General features: G+C 40.5%; 1 protein-coding gene across 1 annotated transcript in view; it reads left to right on the top strand.

Annotated features, from left to right (window-relative positions):
- Nucleotides 1–20,175, top strand: part of CNTNAP2 (contactin associated protein 2) — a 765,857-nt gene that overhangs the window by 728,864 nt on the left and 16,818 nt on the right. The window contains exon 23 of the mRNA XM_066189178.1: nt 15,877–16,107. Coding sequence (XP_066045275.1) covers nt 15,877–16,107 — 231 coding nt within the window. The remainder of the gene's footprint in view (nt 1–15,876; nt 16,108–20,175) is intronic.

Genomic DNA, 20,175 nt, shown 5'->3' on the forward strand with positions numbered 1-20,175 from the left:
AGTCCTCTTTTCTCATCATAATGAAGTCCAAACTAATTACCTTATGTCATAGTCAGTAAAAACTTTCGGGAAAAAAAATTCAATAATCTAAAGATGCTCTACTACTGACTGATCTACATGAGATCACAGCACAAGCATCCCAAATTGTAGTTTCTAGGAAATGAGAATGAGAGCAATTTTTTTACACACTTCAGACATGCCTATCACCCCCTTTTCATTAACTTTATTAGCACATATGTTGGGACACCTACATTTAAGATCATGCTGGTTTGAGTTATACACCAACAGAAATTGATGAGTGATGTGTTTCTTCCCTACCAAGCTGTCCTCAGCATTCTGTAATTAACATTCCTGTCAAGAAAATTGTCTCTCAAGAATGTAATTATAAGTGAGGATTTTCCAATCCCTTTGTTTGTATCTCAGATTCAGAGCTTATGAATACAGGCAATTAAAAATTGATTCTGGCAGGGTCTTTCTCAGCTAAAGGTGGAATAAATTCCCTGCATTGAATTCTGTTCCTCTGCAGCTAACTGCTTCTAGTACTTGGGCCAGCTCAGTTAAATGTAGTCTGAATATCTCTAAATTGCAGATAGCCATGCTGAGAGAGCTTTCAGCTCTCTGCTGAGTTCTGAGTGCCTTCACTGCCTAAAGTTGAACTACTGCACACACAAATTGCATATTGTCTCTGCTAGAATTATTACAAATGACCATTCACCAGTTAGAGAGCCCTCATTTACTGAGTTGTTGGGGTTTTTTTGGGTTTTTTTCCTTTACAAAAATTAGCAGGTTCATGCATTACTTGTGGGGCACTGTGGGAGCTCTCAGAGTTTTCTATGTGAAATACCAAAACAGAAAAGGACATTGTGCGCTGGTGCAGAATAGGATCCATTTTTATGACATCAAACCTGGCTTGGTTCAGAACAACCATAATAATGGACCTCAGTAGAATGGTGCTGACAGCTGGTTTACAGGTCTCAGATTGCACTCTCCTAAGAAATACATAGATTGTATGTACAGTCAATACCGGTTCTGTTCAATAAAGCCCACCAGTTTTTCTACATTATCATTTAATAAATCCAAATAGGAAAAAGCCCCTCTGTCAAGCTGCTGCTATTTTCTCTCAGAGTTTCCATTCAAGAGCTGAGCATCATGGAATTTTAAATATATGGACCATAATGCTATGGTCATTTAGTGAGGAAAGTACCTGCTGGTGCATGTGGTGGTGTTAATGAAACGCTATGGCAAACACTGCTCAAGACACATCCTTACTGACACAGCACAAATAAGAGGGGAGGGGAACAGATCATATTGAAGAGGGTCCTTTAGAAAAACACTTATAAATTATAATTCACACTTGAAACTGTGAGTGCTCCCCTTTTAACCCACAGAAAAAGATAGAACCAAGATAGATAACCAGTCCCACCGGGAATATGTAAGCAATACTGTATCTCTGGAAATATGGAGAGGAGAAACTGCTGTTTTCTTCTGGAATGTATCTAAAAAAATTCTGTCTAAACTATTTCAGGGACTCTGGCTGTTTCTCTAGCAGGAAATAATGAATGATTCCAGCCATAACTTTGTGAAAGTTTTGCTGTTCTGGACAAAATGAAAGAGTCCAGGAGAGGGACAAGATACTGAAATTGAAATTGTGAGTTAAATTGATGTGATTGTGATGCCATGCTAGTTGAATAAAGGCCTTAGATGAGGTCCTTCTGAAGAGTGCTATTACTTCTGCAGTGACAACTTGCACAACTTGTAATCTGAGACTCTGGTCCTACATTTCCTCTGTCCTGGTTCCTCCAAGACCAATTTATTCCCATTATGGCCTCTTTCTGGTAAAGTGCTGCCTTTTTCTTTTTTTTTTTTTTTTTTTTGCTTTACTCACTCAGTTCTGGCACCTCACTGGAGAAAAAGCTGAGCAGGCCCCATTTGCCCTCTGGCCAGTGCATTTTGCTGGCTGCAGTGATACTCCTGGCCTGAGTCAGTGCTGGCAGCCTCCCTCCCCTTGAGCCATGCAGCACCGGCTTCCAGACTGGGGCTCACAGCAGCGAGAAGAGCAGCAGATAGCAAAGGCCAAGCCCAGCCATTCCAAGTGAGCTGTAGCCTGCATTGTTGTTGACTCCTCAGGGTTTATGTCAATCCCAAAGTTGTATCTGCTTCTTCCGCCTTTCTCCCTGCCCTTCCGCACATGGGGCCCTCTCTCCATTTGGTGGCATGAGTGATGATGGAGCAGGGGCAGAGATAGGAAGGTGGCGGTGCAGCTGAGAGAGGAGGAGAGAGCAAGGAGGCACTTGTGAGACCAAATGGAGAGAATGAAGAGCTGGTTTCATAATGTCTGTCTTAATAGCTGGATAATAGGTGGTATCATAATCTTTGTATTAAATGGCTAATAGGGATAGATGAATAATAGGTGGTGTCATAATCTCTGCGTTAATAGATGGATTTTAACCACTTCTTTTTCCAGTGTCCTGTAGGCAGGATGCTTAATCTCCCTTCTGCCATCTGAAAAGAGAGCAAGAGAAGTCATCTTACTTCTCCATGCGAATAAATTAAAAGCAAAAATATTTTTGAACCGTACCTTTCAAAACTTATCAAAATAATGACCTTCAGCTACATTTTCCCTGTTTAACACCGCCGACCTTGACGGTGAGCAGCATCTTGTAGCGAGACGGGCGCTTGGAGGCCCGGGAGCCCCCACCGCCCCCGCCCACTCCCCCTCTGGATCCAGTCCGTGTATTCCCGCCCGCAGTGGGGCCGGGAGGCTGCGCTCGGCTCCGTTCCCCGCCCGCTCCCCCCGCAGCCGCGCCGTGCGGGGCGGGAGCCGCCGCTGCCCCGCAGCTCCGGGCGGGACGCGGCAGTGCCCGGCGGGCAGGGCCGGCCCACAGCGCAGGTAGCCCGGGGCGGAGCGGGCGGGGAGGCTTGTCCTGCGGGCGGGGAGGCTTGTCCTGCGGGCCGGGAGCTTGTCCTGCGGGCCGGGGGGCTTGGGGCACTCGTGTGAGGAGCTGGCGCCGGTTCGCAGTCCGCGGGGGGCGGCGGGAGGGACGCGGTCCCGCAGCGCCGGGAGCCGCCTGCACGCCAGGTGAGCGCACCTCTGGTGCCAGAACAAAGCTGCGAGGCGTGTCCGAGGTGCCCGACGGGGGTTTGGGGATTCCCGACCTTGTCCTGCACGCTTCGCGTCTGCGTGGGGTTCCGCTGCATCGGGGGCTGCGGGAGGAGAGAGGGGCAGCTCGAAGGGACGGAGAAGGGAGATCTGATTCAGATCGTCTTCTGGCGCTGGTGCTGCCATCCACCTGTAAGTTTTTTCTTATTTGTTATACGGTCTGCTTGTAAAAGAAGCAAGTTAATAGTCAGTCCTGTGTTAGACATGTCTGCTGTCTGATCCAGCCGATGCGACACGAAGCTTTTAATCGTGTACAACATTGAAGAAAATTAGGCAGATGACAGTATATTATCAGTATAGCATCTTGAACTTGATGTCTTATTGTAATGTATTTCTCTGCAAGAGCAAGCATAATAAGATCCTAGAATTCCAATATTTTTATATTTATTTTTATTATAGCTTGATCAAAGGTTTACCTAGCTCTCTAAAGAAATCAACTGCATTTGGGATATGAAACACCCCGAGCTCTGCTTCAGTATTTGGGTGGGAGCACATGCTAGAGCTGTTAACAAAGCCATTATACTGCAAAAGGCATCGTGTCCTCGGATACTACTCCAGCACATCATTCTGTGCTTGGATGCAATGTAATAATAATGATAAAGCATATTGATAGTGCACAGTTTGATTTAGCCCAGCTAGAAGTGTTCAGTTTGCACCATCTGATGTGATGCAAAGATAGTCTCTGAGTTAATCTTTGCATGTTGTCTCCTCAGGTTTGTCCATCATCACTCCATACACCCAGCTCTGTCTTTTTGTCAGAGGGTCTGTTATCATTACTGCTGAATAAGACTCTGGGTGAGCAGATCATATAAATTGAAAAGGCTCTGTACACTGAGCATGCCTGGCATGTAATATTCTGGATGTGATTTGAAAAGCAGTAAAGGTCCAGTTTAACTATACATATTCCTTACTGTTTCTCATGGAGTGAAATTTGTAGGCTGGCATCAAACTGCACCTCTCTCTGTCATCTCCAGTGTATTTATTGAATAAGGGAGTATTTTTGGTTTCCAGATCGTAGTGTAATGCTTTTACATTTCATTCTTTATGAAATCATCTTTTCCACTGCTTAAAGGTGAAGAGGGTCTTATGCTGAGTTTTGACACTCTTAACTGAAGTGCATTAAAGTTTCTTTTAAACCAAAGATGGAGAGCTCTCTTTTTAATTGATATAGCTGGTCAACCCAAATTTTGATACAGGACAGTCCTGTAGTACTTGGAGGTGTGCAGTGGTTTTCTCAACACAAGAAATTGAGACCCTCAATTACCTTTGCCAGGCTGCAGGCTTAAAATGACCTGCAGGAGGTTATTTTTGTCCTAGGCTGAGTAGTTCAGCACTGGCACTCACTGGTGTGGGAAGCTGAGAGGGTCAGCAGGGTTAGCGGTTTCTGAAAAGATTGGGCACATCCAGGGGATACAGTTCTGCTGGTAGCTAAATGCAAAAGGCAAGATGCAACCTTCATCTGAGAAAGGTTTAAAGCCCATGTTTATGGGAAGTTGAAAAGGTGTCCTGGGAGAGGGTCGTTTTACATGCCCCATGCTGTTGCACTATTCGTGCATCAGCTTCTATCAGTCACTTTTCATTTCTGAGAGAGAACAATGAACTAGATAAGTCATTGATCTATCTAATGTGGCTGTTAAATTTTTATGGTAATCCGTGCATCAAATAGTAATACTTTGCAGAAGTGAATTTATTACACATAAGCATGTTCCAGTGGAGGAAATACAAAAGTGCATTTTATACTTGTAACAGAGAGAAGAAGCACATAATAGAGGTTGTTCAAATATAAATTGTTCAGCTTCAAATTCTGAAGCATACAATACTGGGAAAAAACCTAACCATAAAAGAAATTTCATCTAAGAAATTAAATTGATTCTTTTTTCCCTGGACTGTCCTATATTATTTTTTCCTACAGTATTTTTTGAATTGTTAAAATGGTTTTCAGTACTACAGCTAGGTTGGTGTTGTCTTCACAAAAAAGTGGGTGTTTTGATCTGAGAGAAATTAAAGAGCAAATGAAGGAGTAAAGCAAACAAAAAGGAAAACGTTGGAAGAAAAAATTACCTACTGTTATAGCATTCATATTCCTGCTGTCATTCTGCTTTTCATTTGCTTGCTACTTTCAGGCTTTTGGTAACTGAATTAAAATTGCCACTACTTCAAAACATCTTTACTTATTCATAATGTGGCAGAGTGTATATCTTCTGAAAAATATCATTTCCAGAAAAAACCTTCTATTTATATATTACATTGGATTGAAATCCAACATCATAAGTGCAATAGCAATGGATTTCTTTAAAATTAAATAAGAAAAATTATGTGAAACTGTTGAAGAAGTTTTATCTTTGTGATACTCAGATCCCTAAAAGTGGTTTTTTAACAGATTACAGATACTTTAACTTTCTAATTATTATAAAAAAAGAAAAAATCCTCAACAACTTTTAGGAATATATAAGGTTAAAATGAGGCATGAATGATACACAAATAAAAATAATATCCGACTGAAAAATTATTTTCTACTTTTGGTTGCATACCATGGATCTTCTTCACATCTTCTTATTCTAGCATTTTACCATCTCCAAGTGAGACTATGATCAACAAGGGGGAAGTGAGGCAAGAGAGGGAATTTCAGCCAACCCACTCTGATGACACTGCAGCTTTACTAAGATTTTTGAGGCTAGTGATACAGAATGAAAAGTATATTATAAGGTCATTTGCAGGTAGTCATAGGAGAATATCCATTAAAATGCAAAGTAGTGGCGGTCTGAAATTACCTAATTTTAATAGAGTTGTAACAAAAGCACAGTATAACTAAATGCACTGGATTTTAGCCAAGACACATTACATTTGACTACAGGCTGCAATAGACTTACTTGATTATTTTTTTTACTTTCTGGCCTGAAAAGAATTTTCTGTGTTATGTTGCAGCCAGCTTCCCTAAGACATACAAGCACATTTAGACAAATTACATGAATAAAACTGCATATTTCTTTTGCATAGTGATGCAAAATGTATGTATTTTATATCCTTCTCTAAGGGTTATGAAGGATGCTGCCAAGGTTATTTATCATGAGCATAAATTAGAATGGGCTTATAAATCCTCCTGAAATACAGTGTAGCAGCTAATTCTGAGGGTATTCTGTCTGTAATAACAACTCTTTTTTTGTAGCACTATCTATGATGACAAAATTATTTAGTTATTTTGTCAGTCATTTAAATTTGTTGTTAGTATTTTTTTAAAGAAATTTTGTCTGTATAATTTTTCCTCCTCCCCCATCATCCACTTCCCTTCACTCTGTTTAGAGCCTGCCTACAGAAAAAAAAGGCAGATGAAACATGTTAATTCTTTGTTGTGGATGAAACACCTGGTGGTGGCTCTTCTGCTGGCCTCAGCTCATGATCTGATTGCTCTTGCTTCATGTCAAAAGGATAGAGGATGGGGTAGAAAAAGAAAATTGTTCTTGAAGCAAACTGTCATACTTAGGCAGTTTTGCCTTGAGAGCTGCTGATTTCTGCTGCTTGGTGGGTTACACCCATGTGTGCTGAGCACTTTGCTTCTCGATCAAAAGATTTCCATCAGTTCTCAGGAGGGTTTTCAGCCAAGGTATGTGGTGCAGCCTGAATGAACAATGTTAGTGTTCTGTTCTGCCAGCTCAGGTCATCATCTGGGTGAATGGCCTTTCTTCTTAACTCTCCCTGCATTTGGGGCTCCTCCTTTAAAACAACAGCCTGAGCTTTTTGCCTCTGGTGCCCAAGGAGAATGATTAGTGCTCTAGAGGAGACTAGAATGCTACAGAAATTTATGAAATAACTGTATTAGCTCCCACAGTGGGTTTTAAAGAGTGATGTACAGGGAGGTAACTCCTTCCACAAGACCGGTGGGAATTTTGGTCCCACTTGCATGGACGTGATTGTTTGCACCTATTGAGATTCTGACCCCAGCTGAACACTTCACAGCAGCCACTCTTGAGTGGAAACATTTGAAAACTTCTGCCAAATTCAAGACTTTCATCTGACACCTGCATACTGGGTATAGTTCATTGGCAACAAAGGATCTCTAGAAACTTAATATTTCTTCTCTTTTGCTCTGATTTTGCATTGTTTTATTACCCTTGGGACAAGCTTCTTTTCTATGTATGTAAATGTGCCGTACAATTTTGTGTCTCCCTTAGTCACCTTTCCAAAGTCATGAGAAGTTTGAAGAGTGTTTAAAAGAAAACCATTTCATTTTATTTTCATATTTAAAAGCAGTGCCCATACCTTTTTTACTTAGGTCTCAAAACACTTTGAGAAAGATTCAGCTATGAAGTCGGGAGAATTTCTGTGTTCTGCTGGGAGGGAGAGACAGGGTTTGGCATGAATATCTGTTGTGGCTCAATCAAGGTTATACAGCAAGTCAGTAGCCAAATGTGGAAAAATTACGTGCTTCCTTGGAAAAAGGATGTTCAGTTTTACTCTTGACCTTACTTTTGTGGCATTTATAGTGCAATTACTATTGCACTATATTGAACCTTACAGCATCAGTTGATTCCCTTTTTTTAAAAAAGCGGTGTGAATTTCTAAATGATAACTGTTGTTGGCTAACACATGACATTTTAAAATGGAAGATTTCAGGAAATCATACATCCAGTGTGAAAAATAAAAAAAATCTTGAAACATTCAATATATAAAACATTGAAACATTCAGTAATTATATCATCAGTACAAAAGAGCAGGGAAAAAAATCCTGTTTGTTCTCAAACCCTTAACATTTGTGGCAATGTGAAAACAGACTGCTGTCAAATAACATCTCCATTTCATAGCATTCTTCCCAGTGCCTTTTTTGACAGAGGAGCTGCAGTCCAGCACTAGTCTTTATTATTCCTGCAATAATGGGACTCTGATAGGAGTGTATTTCATGTCAGTGATTTACTGTCTCTATTACAGCATGACCTGAAAGCCATAACTCCTCTGCCAGGGACTGGGGTTTGGAAGTGTTCCAGGGCTGCAGCACAGCTTCCAGGCCAGCTCAGATTCTCTAATCTTGTGTATTTTTCACCCAGTTCAATCATTTTCAGCTTGTGCAGAAAGTATCAGAAATGTTTCCTAAAGGAATGGCCTTTGTTTAGGCAATTCTAATAAAGTCACTGGCGCAACTAAAATGTGCACTGAGCTGTTACAGTCTTCATAAGTAATTTTCCTCTTGCTTGTAGGTGGAAAGGCCATTTCTTGAGTGTCAGACAGCAGATGAAAGCACCATGCATATGCTGTGCAGCATTGTTGGCTGGCACTGCTGGGTTAATGTTAAATCCTTCGGTTTCTGACGCAGTGCTTCATCGATCATAAATAGCATCCTCTCTGTGTTTCAGTGCATGGTCAGTGAGGTTGCCAGTCTAGATATAAATGTCTAAACAGAATTATTCCATGTAAACTACAACATCTTATGAAAGGAAAACAGAAGAGTTACGACAAGTAACATAAATTCACAAAGAAAAAGTTAAAACAGCCACAGAAGGATCATGTCACAGGATAGGGCCATGCTGTGAACAGCACCTTAAGGCTCTGGAAAGCAATCAGTTCTAGGCATATCTGGAGGCATCTGACTTCAGGGTCTGATCATGGTTGCAGGGTGAAGGGGACAGATGAATCTCTCATGACGCATGCCAGAAGAGGGTGTGACAAGATGGCTTTCCTAACACACTGGGGGCTGGAGGCCACCCACCACTTTACTGTATTAACTTGATGGGAAAGGGGTCAGGTCGGGAGGCACCTGGATACCACCTGGCCCTTGCAGACCTGTGAACTAAAAAAAAAGTGCATCTGCTGCTCAGGATTTTAATTTTTGTATAAGGAGCACTTGGTAGCCATTTGCACTTGGGTCTGGTGAAGCTCAGATGCTCGTGTTCAGGGGCTGCTCACCCTTTTGTGCCCCCAGCATCCCTTGAGCATGTTCTCCATAAGTGAGCATCATGTTCCACTGAAATGAATGTGCAGAAAGCAGCATGCACTAGCTCAGTTTTGAGTAATGGACGAAATAGAGTCCCTATTGTTCTATACTTAGTTTGTAGCACTTCCTGAAATTTACATCAGAGACTGAAATTAAAAGCCAGGGAAGTTTGAGGGCCATGAAGAGTCTTTACAGTAGCTCAGTTCAGTCCCCATACATGTCTTGAGGTTTTACATTAAGTACAGCTCATTCAGCGTAGTTCTGAGAGTTTAGCTTCTTTCCTTTGTACTGGGAGTATCTAGCATCTCTAAAATCACACGTTATCTACACAGTTAATTGCTATTAGCTTGTTTTGGTTTTTTGGTTTTTTTTTAATATAGAAATTGCTGCTCTTAGGACAGAGGAGATATAAACAGCCAGATAGCAAGTGGATGATCCCTCTCCACACTAGAGGATATTCACCAGAAGACCTGCACAGTGTGTCAGAATGTCATTTTCCCATTCCCTGGCATTATCCCTCTTTTGGATGTGTAGTAACTGCTCCTGACATGGACTTTTTAGCTCTGTGGCTTTGGTCTAGCAGATGTATGCCACCCCAGATAGGTTCTCCCAATGACTGAGGTCCAAACTAATTAATTTATTCTCTTGGGTTTTTTACGTGCCAGTTCTCAAGTCTTGGCATGTGCTATGGTTTGATGTTGCACTGAATGGCTCAAGTAAGTGAAACTGCTTTAGTAATCTCTGGGGACTGTGAATTCTTGAAATCAATAGCTTCCTTTCAGTAGAGTTCAAACTGCTTTCTATTATGTGGAGCTTGATTCCATAACAGAGAGATGCTTGAGATGCTGATTGAGCTGCTCTTTGAGCAGCGGGTAACATAACAAGGTATCTTTCTGAGTATAGGGGACAAGGGGGCACATGGTACTTTATTTCTAGGAGAAAATCTATTGCTAAGGTTGACCCAAAAGCAATAAGTGGTTCATTTAATTGAATTGGTGAATTCACCTGTGCAGTCTATTAAAATATTATACAGTTTAGGATCAATTTAGTACCACTGGCAGAAGAGCTGTAGAGATTGATAATGGATTACATTTTGTCTACCCACTGAGGGGATGCTTGTTCTTAAGTGAAATAGCAGAGCAGCCTGGTAGTTCAGCCAGAAATACCACCATATGGCAAAGCTGAACTTCTCCCACTGCTGATGTGGCTCCTTGCTTTCCAAAACCATTAAGCTCTTGTATTTCGGAGCATAAATGGGCACATATAAATGAGTCATTGTCCTAAATCCAAACAAAATGGATTTTTCACCATTTTCAAAACCCAAATGATGTCTTGTGTAAATTGTGTAAGAAGTAGTCTTCTTAGCAAATTGAACTAAAAGGGGCTTTGGTTGTGCTTCTGAGACTTTATTTTGTTTAAAAGGTGTCTTCTGTCAAGACCAAAATCACACCAGTACACAGAGCTTTATTTCTTCCTACCCTCCATGTGCTACTTTGGGCAGAGCTTTCCCACTAGCAACAAAGAAAGAAGAGCTAGATGGCTGTAGCGTTTACTGAGAGCCTTTCTGAACCAGAATAAGTACTCTTGGTTATGCCTTATTTCTACTTTGCTCTATTGGAAAACTCCAAGGGAATTCATAAGAGGATATTTATTTCATACATTGTAGTACTTACCCACAAACTGTACTTCAAGTTCTGTTACACTTCCTTCCTAATGGAGCATAATTTACTATAAATAGATGTCTTGATCCCTCTGTCACAAACACTGTTCAAGGTTCAGAATTCATTATAACTTTCTGTATTGATATGCATTTGCAAGCCCATCAAGAAAAAAAAATGCTCATATCAGCTACACAGCAAGAAGGTATTGAGCAAAGATGCTCAACACATGCATTTAATAAAAACATGTTCTGTACGTTTACTTCCTTTGTGGCTGGTTCTCTCTCCTCTGCCACTTTCCCAGTGTGACACAGTCCAAAGCCAACTTTCCACATGTGGCACAGCAATACTGGTTTGCCACAGTCCTGTGCTGGATTGCACAGCTTTGTGCTGCAGAGCCTTTTGTAAGTGTGAAACATTCTAGGACCCTCACACAGGGAACTTTATATAAATAGAAAGCTGTACTTCATCTATGCAAAACCTGCTCAGAGCTGTGGGACCAAACACATCATCTTTGTTTTCTGCTACATCATGCTGTTGATTTTTTTTTCTTGTCTTTCTAAGTGATGCTACAAGAATGTATAGAAAATAGATGGTAGAACTAAGTGGAGCCAGACCTCTCCAGCAGTGCAGTAACTTCTTGTGATATTAGAAGCCCTATGGCCCTTTGAGTTACTCTATAAATCTTTTAATGGAAGGTATGGAAAGTAGAAAAGAGAGAGAAAGTAGATTAAAAAGTGTATTTGGTGATGTGTGTACTTCTACAAGTAGCTCATCAGATGCATGTTGACTAGGTCAACTTGGGTAATAATCAGAATCAAAGTGTTTATTGGTTTCTCTTGTAATGGCGTGTAGGCAGGAGCCACAACTCTGCACCTCCAGGTAATGCAGTGGGGGCAAAAAGGCTTAAAAAACAGATAACCTAATTATACTGACTGATATTGCTGTGTGCTGCTTACACATTTGTCATTTATGCACTGGTCTGGCCACAATTTTTTCCTCAATATAATTTATTTTTGGTTGTTTTGGTTTTTTTTTCTAGAGTCATAAAATAATCAATTTCAGCATGTTGAGTACTCATTAATGGTGCCTTGTGTCGCAGATGAGATACGTTTAGTTGGTTAGAGCTGAGTTAGAGCTAATAATGCCAAGGTTGTGGGTTGATGGGCCATTCACTTAAGAGTTGTACTCAGTGATCCTTGTGGTTCTCTTTCAACTCAGAATATTCTGTGATTCTGTGAAATATGCTTGAAAATAGATGTTCTTTACATCTTTTCACCTAGTGGATAAAGAGCTTCTTTAGTAGTGGCAGATAATTTTCAAGAGGGAAATAGTATTATTTTCATCGCTATGTGGCATGTTTCTGCCACATAGAGAAATAAGAGAGAGAATAATAGAGAATAGAGAACCATGAGAAATAAGTACTGAATTCAAAATGAGTAACTAAGGATCCAATTCCTGTATTTTTTTACTGTTAAATAAGTAACAAAACACAAATAATAAGTGATTGATGTTAAAGATATCTTCAGTGAATGATAACACACAAGACATGGTACAACATCTGTGAGATTCTTGGCATACTGTGTGCTAGTTATATAGATTTTAAAAATGTTTAAGTAATGTGGGTGGGCAGTTATTGTGAGAGTCTTAGTGTTAAGGATTTGTACACTGCAATGCATCTGTGCTAGAATGGGTTCACCTGACTGGTCTTGTGTAATTGTGGCCTTCATCTCAAGTAAGAAGGTTGTGTGGTCAAGGCGGAAAATGGTTAAAAGCAGTTGAAGTAAAAAAAAGGGCCTATAAGTGACTTTTTTCCAGTCTTTCATTACATAAATACCTAAGGGCAAGTTGCCAGCCGGAGATTGCTGCATCAGATCTGATAGCAATAATATAAATGTTGCTATTGGGTAATGATAATACTGTATGCTGTCATATTTCTATAACTTTGCACCAGCTTATGCGTTGACAATTGGAACAATGCAAAGTAGTTGCATTGTACATTTCCTTTTTTTAAATAATGTCTTTGCAATCATCGTTTGATTTTCTCCCCTCTTTGTTACAGGGAGAAAAATGAATTTTAGTCATGAGAACAAAGACATATTTCATTTTGCAATCATTGCACTCCCCAGGAATTGGTTTATTAGGCTCAAATGCACAGGGAAACAAAGTGTAATGGCCTAACATCAGAGGGTACGGGTGTGCTGAGCCCCAGGGGACATGCAGGGACAGGAACATGTTCACAGTCATGGAAGCTGATCTATATTGTTCTAGCACTGATGAGATGTGAGCTGGCAGTAAATCTGCATGGAGTGTTTTGCACAGCCATCACTTGTGGAATGTTTTAAACAGAAAATGCAGGTCTTTAGCAAGGTGCCTTGTTAGATCGGGGGATTTTGTTCCGGTTTTTTTAATTCTTCCAGTATCTAGTATCTATCACTTATTTATGGAGTTAGAGAAGCATGGCGCTGAATTGCTAAATTAACACAGTCATATTCATGGATCTTTGTTCTTGTCAGTCAGGATTGTGAGTGGGAGGCTATTAGCTTCTGCATGAAGTTCCACAGAATAGCTAAAATGTCAGTGAAATCACTAAGCTGTTAGCAACAGTGGTTACGGTGTTTGAAGAGTCTTGTAATTGTTTCTTAGATTATAAGGATTATTCAAAAATGTAGCTCTTCACTGAATATGCCATGAATATTTTATTGAAGCAAGAGAGAGTGAGTATTGCGGTTAGAAAGAACTTTGAGTGTCGTGGTCTGCAGGTAGCATTAAAATGTATGAACAGGCTTTTGTGCAGCTTTTCTACTAACTATGGAAAATGTCCATGTGTGCATGAGGCTTTTTTACTTGCTATCAAATTTTTAAAGGAGATGTTGCTAATGGTTTGGTCAAACTGCTTTTTTGAAGGAGAGCTGGATGTGACTAATCCAATTATTGTGAGCATTTAAGCTGAGTCCTGAGGATGTGTCCACTTCATAGAGGTGAGAGTCACTGCTCACTGCCAGCTCGTGAAGTGTGGCAGTAACATTAATACAGGCTGGATAAACCCTAGCAAAGAAAATACATTCTCAAGTGAGAAAGAAAATGGAAAATGCAGGGACTAAAAAATCCGTTCCTGTATAGTGGATTGTATAATGATCTAATGCAAGTAATTTTCTGGTTATCTTTGTTGTGTGCCCTTATGCTAGGTATGAGGGGGACTTAAATGTTGCCTGTTTATCATTCTAACACGATTGCAAAGACAGAAAACGTAGCTTAGTTCTGTGTGAAAACCAGGAAGTTGTTTTAGTCATGCTCTGAATTTGACCTGATTCCACCAGTTTTCTCACTCTACGTGCTTAAAGTGTAAACCCCCAAAATAAAATGGTTTGTCTGGTTTATAGCCTTGAAACTCCATGTATGTATCCCTGATGCCAAGCCCTCAGTACACTTAGGAATATAGCACTGACATACCATGCTATTTTTTAGGGACACTAAACAGCTCAGACCTCATATAATTGTTCCTGATTCGGTTAGATCTGAACACAAACATTTCCAAAAGATTGGTAATGCATTTTCTAATTATTTTAGTTGGTTTTTTTTTCTTTTTTTATAGCAAAATTCAAACCCAGATGTACTTTTATTCCCAGTTGAACCCCTAACTCTTAAAATAAAGCCCCTTCCCACTTCCTCTTCACACCTCTCAGAAGCTTTTCTTTCCCACCTCTGTTTTTCTTCCTTTCTTTTTTATGACACAATCTTGTAACTTACAGGCAGTTTTTTTTCTACAGAAACCAAATTTTTCAATGCTTATCATTGTTCCTATCTGAAAAGGTTGCCTTTGAACAACATGGTGCTTTGTGTAACGTGCTGCTGCTCCCTTTTTTCTGTTCCCTCTGTCCCCCTACTTCTTTGCTCAGCTCAGTATGACTTTTTCCACTGACTTCGAGGGGCAGGCATTAACCTAACTACCCAGGGAAAGGTGGTTGGAAGTGTCCTCTGGAGCAATAGTCCCTGATACAGCACAAACATGATGCTTCCATGTGTCCTTTTCATTCACCCTGCACTACCACAGAAGAAAGGAAGCCAAATTCCCCACTGTCCTGTAAATGTTGTACTAGACTCTGCAGTGAGGCTTTGAAATGTTAATGCCCCTCTAATGCAGACCGCTGACAGAGAGGGACAGTTTTGATTTGGTTGTGACTCAGGCTGTTCCAACAGGTCCTGGCAGAAATCAAACAGCTGGGAGCAGATGCCAGGTTCCTGGGTAATAAGGGCATTTTACATGATTCTGGGGTCATCTTAGCTGGTGTTTTAGAAGGGAGAAAGCTATCTGGGGGGCAACTTTGAGAGACAACAGCTCTTTTAGAGAGTGGTAGCAGAGCCCTGTGCTCAGCTCATGGATGCCAGCTGCCAGCTTGTCTGTCAGCCCACAGCAGCAAAGTTACTTGCAGCAACGTCTCTGCTCCCTCAGCCTCCAGCAGGGCTGGATGAGATCCTGGCACCTCTCAGCACTGCAGGGGAATAAAGGAAGGAGACTGGAGTTGGATGGTTTTCTACCTCAGGCCACAGCGACACTTGGCCTGCTGGTGAAAGGAAGCTTGGTTCCCTTGGCGAGGAATGCTTGGCTCCCAGGAGAAGGGACCCAGGAGGTCCTTTCACCCTTGGTCTCCTGGAAAAGGGACAGGAGAGGGACAGGAATTACCATAGGTGGTCCCAGCCCCACCAGGAGAATCAAGAGAGCAACAGGCCAGGGCTAAGGAGGGGGTATCTCTCACAGCAGTGGCTTCAGCTGAGAGGATAGACCCTGGCCAAGACTGTCCTGCCTTCTGCCTTCTCTTCCAATAATCTTCTCAGAAAAGATTTTTTTTTCCTGGCCTTTTCTTCTGTGATGACTCCTTCACTGACTCCTTCATGCCAGCCTTTCATTTTAATGATAGCATAGCAGTGAAACTGAGTCACGTTAAGGCCTGAAGGTTTCCAGCTTTAATCTATAATGAAATGTAAAGAAACCTGTCAGGGTCTGGCACAATTGCAGTCTCCTTCAGAGAGGGACTTGGGAACTGAGCTCTGGGTATCAAGTGTTCAGACCAACCATGCTTTCCAAAGCAATAAATTATTTTGATTAACTCTTTTCCATCTTCAATTTCCCATAGAAATTGGGAAGATTGACCAAGATATCTATAAATACAACACCCCAGGATTCACTGGCTGCCTATCGAGAGTCCAGTTCAACCAGATTGCTCCACTCAAAGCAGCTCTGAGACCGACCAACACCTCCTCTCACGTCCACATCCAAGGAGAACTGGTGGAATCCAACTGCGGAGCATCTCCACTCACCATCCCACCAATGTCGGCCGCCACTGACCCTTGGCACTTAGACTCAGGTAAGGTGGGGTTTGTGCCACATTAACTCAGCAGACCAGTTCAGAGAAGAAACCTGTCTGCCTTCCTCTGTAAAGAAAAGCAAAAATGAGAGTTAAGTGATGGATAGGTGACCGTAGGACTATAATCATGGTAGGAAATGCAAAACTGGAATGACAGAGATTTGCTGCCACTTTAAAAGCAGTCACAGGGGGGAGGGATTTGCCTTTTTTTTTTAATATTCTGCTTTCTTTTCCCTTTCTCTAAGTCTTAGGGTATTTAAATGTTGAGTTTTGACCTAACTGCTCTGATAGCACTTTTTCTGTAGTCAGCAAAAAGCTTCAAGTGCGTATAAATAAGGTACAGTAGCATTTCTTATGCTGTATTCCTAATAAGTGAGTATACTGCAGTCAGCTTCATACAAAAAAAAAGTTTAAAAAAAGTAAATTTAATTTTAGGCATAAATGCATTTATGTAAAGTGCTGGTTTGTTTTCTGAAATGTCTACCTTCCGTAGGCTGTGTTTAATAGAAAATCCTATTAGTCATGCTGGCATTCATCCTGTGCTGAAAATGCTAGAAGCCAAAACAATTTGTAGATCCCAGGAATCTCACCCCACTTTGTGACTGATGGTCCCTGAAAATATACATTGTGGCTAACTTTAGAGGATTTTTTTCTCTCTTTTGCTTCTTGAGGATCAGGTTACCTTTAGATTTATAGGGTCAGGTGTACATTGATGCCTCCCTTGCAAATTATCCTCATTCTGATTTCAATTGTAGAGTGTAAATTAGAACCTGTCCCAGCAAATTTGTTGTTTGAAGTGGTATAAAATTAAAATGCTAGAGGAAAAACTTGGTCCATAATGATTTTGATAATGATTAGTCTTTGAGTTTGGGGATATATCCATATGCCAGTTTTTATATGACAGGAGGCAGTTATATATGTCTTTCTCAGAAGTACATGTGAAGGTCGTACCTTTGAGGTTCATTTTTTTGTGGGTGGTTGGTTGGTTGGTTTGGTTTGTTGTTGTTGTTTAGGGTTTTTTTCCTTGAAGTGTCAAGGAATTCCTTGCAGCATTTCCTTTCATCTCTTCTTCACCAGAAAGTAGGGCAGTTGTTTCTAAGGAGAGACAGAGCTCCTTATAGAGCTGAGGATCCCAAATGTTAATGCAAACAGCATCATTCTTTAAAATCTGTCATTCCCTCCTTGCTGCCATGCCATGCCATTGTAACATTTCAGTATGTCTCTTCCCCACTTATAACATGCAATTTTCTACCTGAATCTTTTTTATCATAAATTAGTAGTCCCTTTCTTCTCTGAAATTATTAGACCTGTTTGTACCTGAAGGTCTGTACTCCTCTTTCTATACAAACTCATTTCCTGAAGGATTCCTCACTGGCTCATGTCTTTAATAAGTGTGTCATAAATTTCTTGAGGATGTGCTGCTGCTGTGAATCATGTGCATCTAATGGGCTTTGGTTGTTAATTTTTGTTGGTTACTTTTCTTTCCACTTCATTTCAGTGCAAGCTAGCAAAAGAAAATCCCACTATGGTGGGATTTTACTCAGGATATTTGCACTGCTCCTAATAGCTCCTGCAGTTCAAAGAAAGAGGTCCTCTTTGTCCTTGGCGCATGCTATTATGTCTGACCTTGTGTTGCCTCAATCGCATCATGTAAACTTTGTTGACCTGACAGATTACAATTTGCACTTTTTTCTTCTGGGTAAATTGTAGTATTTGGACACAGGGGCAACGTGAAGGATATCAGGGAACACGCAGCATGCTAGTAGGTTGGCTCAAGCTGTCCGTTAACTTCTGCCAATAAAAAATAAATTTCATTGCCATAGTCAGAGTTAACTGTTTCAAGTCATGAGCAGACAGAGCTCAAAAGAACCACTTTCATATTTGGTAACGACTAGTTTTAGTAAGTCTGGGAGCTAGGAACCCCTCTTCTTGTCGTCTCCAGTGATCCACAGCAGTAGAGGGGAAAGATCAAATTGCTTCAAAGACTTCTAGTGAGGGACTGCTGTACACCAAAGAAAGCAACAATGTCAGGTGACCTTTGGTAGAAATAAATTTCACAGCAAAGGAGTGATGTTTCACTGTTTCAGGAGTAAAAGGATATTCAGGTGTTGGTGAGCAATGACTGGTCTGACTCCTACTGTGGGTGGCATTTCCATGGTACAAAGAAGAGGTATCTCAGCAACTCATTTACCAATATCAGTACAAAACAACTGGGTTTTTGTGAAAGTATCAGTGGTGATCTGACACAGGTAGTTCAGTCACAGGAAAAATATATTCTGTAGACTGTGTAACCTTGAGTCATCAAAGTCATAGCCTGTCAGTCACCAAAATGATCTTCATCTAAATTAAAATGCTTGGGTTTAGTGTCGCTTTGTATTGGTACATTGGCAGTCTTCACTGAGTTTTTTTTTATGTTTCCCAAACCCTACACAATCACGTGAGAGAAAACGGAGGAATCAGAGGTACAAATTATTGGCTCCAGAACTGGAATAGTCTCAGTTCTCTCAATGTGAATTTACTCCTTTACTAAACTGACTGAAGGGACAAAGACAAAAAGCAGCTTTGAAATTCACAGAAGCACTTGTAGTGATGTTAAAGCAAAAGCCACTCAGTTTGCCACAAAGAAATGGTTGCAAATAACATGGCTTTGAAAGCAGCAACTACTATATGCAGCACTTCTCATTTCAAACGTGTTTTTATCTGTAATTTTTAGTGTTATATTGCCTATTTAATTTTAAATAGTTCTTAACAAAACATGAGAGCTGAGGATAGATGTTTCATAGTGAAAATAAAAAAGTTGGGGAAAAAAATTGTGGGAGGTATCATATGGCTTAAATTTCATCCAGTGACATACTCTGAACTCATCCTGATTCATATTTTGAATTAAGCATAGGTTTTTAGCTTTATTTCTCAAATATTGTGAACTTAGAGGATGGAAAAATGTTGTAGGAGGGGATCAAAGTGTCTAAATAGAACAGATACACCAGATGACAAATGTAATGATCCTTTCACCTCTCCTGCAGTGCTGGATCAGACTTTGCAGATAATTACTAGAAGTTGAGCAGGTTCTGCCTGATGGGTGACCTACTCTGTGTAGTTACTGCATGGACATCTCCTGCTAGCTGCAAAACATTTTGGGTGCTCTCACAGAGAGGCTAAAGGGAAAATCATAATGGCACGCAATCAGCCATTTGGCAGCTGACCTTTAAAAACTAGTTCAGGGATTTATCAGTAAGAAGCCCTGTTGATTTTCTCCCCAGACAAATAAGACGTACAGCTTGTTGATTCACTGTCTTTCATTTTCTGTTAGCCTTGAATACACATATATTTCAGATTTACAATATTAGATCTTTTTAAATTCCTTTGTCATTGTAGAAGTCCCACTTCCCTCCCTCCCCATCCCTGGCTGGCATTTTGCCATGCTCATGGGACATTATCTTAAACCATGATCTTGTTCAGCTTGTGAGCATTCTCACAGTGCATAGTCTTTTCCTGTTGCCATGGTGATCCTTTCTTAGTGATGATGAAGCACAAGAATTCAACAAGTCATTCTTTTCTGGAACATGACTTTCTGGTGATTTAAAAGAAAAAGGTCGATAATGACATCCAAGCAGATCATCAGTGTAGTTCACTTCATGTGTTTTCCTCCCATCAGTATTATCTCAGTTCATGTCAGACAATCCAATTTGCCTTTGTTACATCAATAGGAGTGTAGAAAAGAGGCTAAAAAGAGCCTGATCGATGAAGAGAGTATTTAAAAAATTACATGTTCTACCTTTACATATTGTCCAAACCTTTGAATTACCTGTCTGGCATACAATTCAAATCACAGGTTTTAATTTATATAGCTTTTAACTGTATTGATGTGCATTTAAATATCTGTTACTGCTGTGTAAAAAAAAAAGCTAATCGCAAGGGGTTTTTAATGTCTCTCAGTTCAAATTAGCTAAGATATGGGTGAATGATAACTGACACCTTGCTCATCGTAGAGAAGCGAACAAAAGCCCAAACATTATTATTTTTGTAGTAAAAAAATTCCACACCTAAAATGCCTTCTAGTTAAAATTA

Source organism: Chamaea fasciata, unplaced genomic scaffold (genome assembly GCF_029207755.1).
Source record: "Chamaea fasciata isolate MVZ Bird 193981 ecotype frontalis unplaced genomic scaffold, bChaFas1.0.hap1 SCAF_1, whole genome shotgun sequence".
NCBI lineage: Eukaryota > Metazoa > Chordata > Aves > Passeriformes > Sylviidae > Chamaea > Chamaea fasciata.